The sequence below is a fragment of the Oryzias melastigma genome, linkage group LG9 (genome assembly GCF_002922805.2).
Source record: "Oryzias melastigma strain HK-1 linkage group LG9, ASM292280v2, whole genome shotgun sequence".
In the NCBI taxonomy this organism is placed as follows: domain Eukaryota; kingdom Metazoa; phylum Chordata; class Actinopteri; order Beloniformes; family Adrianichthyidae; genus Oryzias; species Oryzias melastigma.
In genome coordinates this window covers 16,631,289-16,635,994 of record NC_050520.1, presented here as the reverse complement: position 1 = coordinate 16,635,994, position 4,706 = coordinate 16,631,289, and the positions used below count along the sequence as shown (strand labels likewise).

Here is a 4,706-nt window from a genome sequence, read left to right as displayed (position 1 = left end):
AAAACGTTGGCATGTTTCTAAAATATTAGCTGAACTCCAAATTAGCATAAAACGAACCTCAGATGCCATATTAGCCAAAAAAGCTAGCTTGTTGCTTAAATACTAGCATAATTCCAAAATAGCTTAAAATTCTCTGTAAACGGAATTAGTGAAAATGTTAGCATGTTGCTAAAATATTAGCTAAACTCTAAATTAGCCTATAAAGACCTTTGTAGATAACAAATTAGCCAAAAAACGTTAGCATGTTGCTAAAATATGAGCTAAACTCTAAATTAGCCTACAAAAACTTTAGTAGATAACAAATTAACCAAAAACGTTAGCATGTTGCTAAAACAGAAGCTAAGCTTTAAATTAGCCTAAAAAACCTCAGTGGATTACAAATTAGCCAAAAACGTTAGCATGTTGCTAAAATAGAAGCTAAACTCTAAATTAACCTATAAAAATCTTAGTAGATAATAAATTAGCCTAAAACGTTAGCATGTTGCTAAAATAGAAGCTAAACTCTAAATTAACCTATAAAAACCTCAGTAGATAATAAATTAGCCTAAAACGTTAGCATGTTGCTAAAATATGAGCTAAACTCTAAATTAACCTATAAAGACCTGTGTAGATAACAAATTAGCCAAAAACGTTAGCATGTTGTTAAAACAGAAGCTAAACTTTAACTTAGCCTAATAAACCTCAGTGGATTACAAATTAGCCAAAAACGTTAGCATGTTTCTAAAATATTAGCTGAACTCCAAATTAGCATAAAACGAACCTCAGATGCCATATTAGCCAAAAAAGCTAGCTTGTTGCTTAAATACTAGCATAATTCCAAAATAGCCTAAAATTTCTCTGTAAACGGAATTAGTGAAAACGTTAGCATGTTGCTAAAATATTAGCTAAACTCTAAATTAGCCTATAAAGACCTTTGTAGATAACAAATTAGCCAAAAAACGTTAGCATGTTGCTAAAATATGAGCTAAACTCTAAATTAGCCTACAAAAACTTTAGTAGATAACAAATTAGCCAAAAACGTTAGCATGTTGCTAAAACAGAAGCTAAGCTTTAAATTAGCCTAAAAAACCTCAGTGGATTACAAATTAGCCAAAAACGTTAGCATGTTGCTAAAATAGAAGCTAAACTCTAAATTAACCTATAAAAACCTTAGTAGATAATAAATTAGCCTAAAACGTTAGCATGTTGCTAAAATATGAGCTAAACTCTAAATTAACCTATAAAGACCTGTGTATATAACAAATTACCCAAAAACGTTAGCATGTTGCTAAAATATGAGCTAAACTCTAAATTAGCCTACAAAAACTTTAGTAGATAACAAATTAGCCAAAAACGTTAGCATGTTGCTAAAACAGAAGCTAAACTTTAACTTAGCCTAATAAACCTCAGTGGATTACAAATTAGCCAAAAACGTTAGCATGTTGCTAAAATATGAGCTAAACTCTAAATTTTTAATGTAAAAATGATGAATATTCTCACTTTAATGGTAAATTCTTCTTATTTAAAAGGTAAATGTTCCGCAGAAAGTTCAATATTTAAGAGAAAAAGGCAAAAAAATCTTAAATTCTGAACAGAACGTGAACAGCTTAAACTGACTAGAAGCTGAAAAGTAAAGAAGCACCTTTACTTGGGATTGCGTTGCAGATTCTAATGTTTTTTTTTTATAGTCATGGTGCATTTTCTCTGGGGGTGAATTAGCTCCTAAAAGGTCGACTAACTCCGTCTCGCTGCTCTTAAACACCGACCCTAAATCCAGTCCAGAAACCAGTTACTGCTGGACTCGTAAATCCCTTCAAGACAAAGGCGAAGCGGGAAAGGCCAGCAGAGACGCATCCATCACCGTGGTTTCCATTACACGCTGATCATCAGTTCTCATTTGGGAGGCTGCTCTGTCCTCCCTCCCCCTTTGGGTCACGCCCTTTTTAGTCCAAGTGGCAGAGAAATCTCGACGACTCTGTGGGCGTACCTCGTGGTAGGTGTCCTCCAGCTCGCCGTCGTAGATCCAGCGGTACAGGAAGTTGAGGATGGGGTGCGACACCAGGCAGAGAATGTGCTGGACCAGCGCTCTCATCTGAGGGTCGCCCGTTTTCCCGTAGGCGTGGACCGCCGAGGCCAGCTCGCCGCCCTTCCGACCTGAAACGTGGCAGAGGAAAGAGGCGGTGAGGCCGCCGAGCGGGAGATCCTCCGCGTCCTCAGGGACCCACCTTGGCAGAAGTCGACGAGAGCGGCGAGGGTTTTGAGGCGCACTTTGGGGTCGTACATCCAGACCAGCAGCCTCCGGAGGGTCAGGCTGCTCTCAGTCCAAATGGCCACGCCCTGTTCATCCTCCACCTGCAGCTGCAGCAAACACAAGCTTGTCCCAACAATGAACCAAACTCAGTGTGCCTAAAACTTGAAAAACAACAACCATTGATGGGCCAAAACGATGATCTGATTCAATCTGGACACAGTTTGATTTCAAATGGAGGCCACATTTTCATTTAAAATCAATCGTTTGGCTATAAAAGAACATTTATACTTTGATTCGTGAAATAAACAGACATTTTTCCTCATAAAAACATACACTCTTACTTCAAAAACTGTTTGCTGGGAAAAAAAAAGTACAAGAAATGACTTTAAATGAAAAATAAGGTGTTGATTTTATGAAAAAAGATAATCACTAATTACTTTTTTTACTCAGAAAACATAAACATAGAAAAATGAAAGCGTTCGTGAATATTATATGACTCATTTGAATAAAACTTTAAGATACACACATATGAAAGAAACTGACATAAAATGACTTCTTGCAGCTTCTTAAACCTGATGTACAAGTTTAAAATTTAAGAAAAATGGTGTGAATGTCTACTTTTTATTTGCTTCAATGTAGGGCAACGTGTCAAAGCCAGATCCGGCCCTCCAGGTAATTCTATCCGGCCCTCCAGATCATTTTATTTTATTAATTATTAATGACCCGATGTTATCTAGTGCTCATTTCTAACTTGTAGAATTCTGACAAAATACATTTTTATGGAGAGTAAAATATTAAAAGTTATTTAAGGTTTAAGTTGATTTATTCCTGCATTTAATATTCCTGCATTTTTATTATTCATAATTATGTTACAAAGTTACAGTTTTAAAAATTGTCATTCTGCTAGCTTTTTGGACTTTTTTTAGCATTTACTAAGATTTTTTAGGCTATTTTGAAGTTAAGCTAATATTTAGGCTACATGCTAGCTGTTTTGGGTAACTTAGGCTTTTTTTTTTGTTTTTTAGGCTGTTTTTGAGCTTAGCTAATATTTCAGAGACATGCTAGCTGTTCTAGCTAATTTAGGATGTTCTTTTAGGTTTTTAAGACTAATTTGGCATTTAGCTAATACTTTAGCTGGCTATCAGCTTCACCATTTTCAGCTAGCATTATGCTAGTTGTTTTGGCCAAATTTAGAAATGCTTTACAATTTTTAGGGTAATTTGGAGTTTAGCTAATATCTTGGCATTAGTCTAGCTGTTTTTGCTAATTTAGACTTTTTCCTAGTTTTTAGACTGATTTAGAGTATAGCAAATATTTTAGCATTATGCTAGCTGTTTTGGCAAACTTAGATTCTTTTTTCTAGTTTTTAGGCTAATTTGGAGTTTAGCTAACATTTGAACATTATGCTAGTTGTGTTGGTCAAATTTAGAAATGTTTTCCATTTTTTTAGGCTAATTTAGAGTTTAGCTAATATTTTAGCATTATGCTAGCTGTTATGCTAACTTAGATTTTTTTTCGTTTTTAGGCTAATTTGGAGCTTAGCTAACATTTGAACATTATGCTAGTTGTTTTGGTCAAATTTAGAAATGTTTTCCAGTTTTTTTAGGATAATTTGGAGTTTGCATAATGCTAGCTGTTTTGGCAAAATATTTTTTTTGTCTTATTTGGTATTTAGCTAATATTTTTAGCAAACTTTCGACTGCAGCATTTTCATCTAGCCATCAGTTTCAATAAATTCTTTCGTTAAGGCTGTGAATGCTACACGTTTTCCTTTAGCCTACAGACCGACCCGGCCCCCCACCGGAGAAGAAAACAGTTGAGTGGCCCTCACAAGACCAAGAGGGTTTACCTGTGAGTGGAGGACAGACAGAAGGCGGTAGTACTCCTTCAGTTCCTGATGGAGCGAGGCGCAGAAGCTCTGAGGTAGAGGGAGAGTCGAGCATTAACAGAGGATAAATCCAAACCGAAGCGTTCGTGCAGCCAACGCAGACGCACCTGCCCGACCAACCCGAAGGCCCGGTCCAGGCTCCTGGCGTCCGTGTACTTCTGCACTTTGTTGTGGAGCCAGCCGAGTTCAGCCAGTCTGCTGCTGGTGTCCCTCAGGGATTTGCATAGCACCACCTAGAGCCCAAACGTCCACATCAGCTACTGAGTCATGTGACGTATCTAAACCTAAACATTCTAAAAATGACTAAAGATGACCATGATCTAAAGCTCCATTTAAGACAAACAAAAGTAACAATATTTTCACTTAAAGTGAAAAGGACAACTTTATAACAACTTTTTTTAATGAATTTTTCTTACAGAAAATGGCCAGCTGTGATGACTCCAGTCACACAACAATAACATGAAGGTGTAGTGTACAGTTCCACTTAATTTGATATGCACCTTTGGTTGCGGTTTATTTGTGTTTATCCATTGGTTTTTGTTTTGAGTTTCATGTGGAGCTGTACCTGCCCGAGGCGGCCTAAAGATG

The 4,706-nt window shown here is 36.7% G+C and overlaps 1 protein-coding gene across 2 annotated transcripts in view; it reads right to left on the bottom strand.

Moving 5' to 3' along the window:
• tubgcp3 (tubulin, gamma complex associated protein 3) overlaps nucleotides 1–4,706 on the bottom strand; it is a 30,914-nt gene that overhangs the window by 14,300 nt on the left and 11,908 nt on the right. Inside the window, exons 9-11 of one of the 2 annotated variants that reach the window (XM_036213519.1) lie at nucleotides 4,080–4,148; nucleotides 2,205–2,337; nucleotides 1,967–2,133 (exon numbers count right to left, since the gene is read on the bottom strand). In XM_036213519.1, the coding sequence (XP_036069412.1) occupies nucleotides 1,967–2,133; nucleotides 2,205–2,337; nucleotides 4,080–4,148 (369 nt within the window). The remainder of the gene's footprint in view (nucleotides 1–1,966; nucleotides 2,134–2,204; nucleotides 2,338–4,079; nucleotides 4,149–4,706) is intronic. The other variant, XM_024294455.2, reaches the window with a different exon arrangement.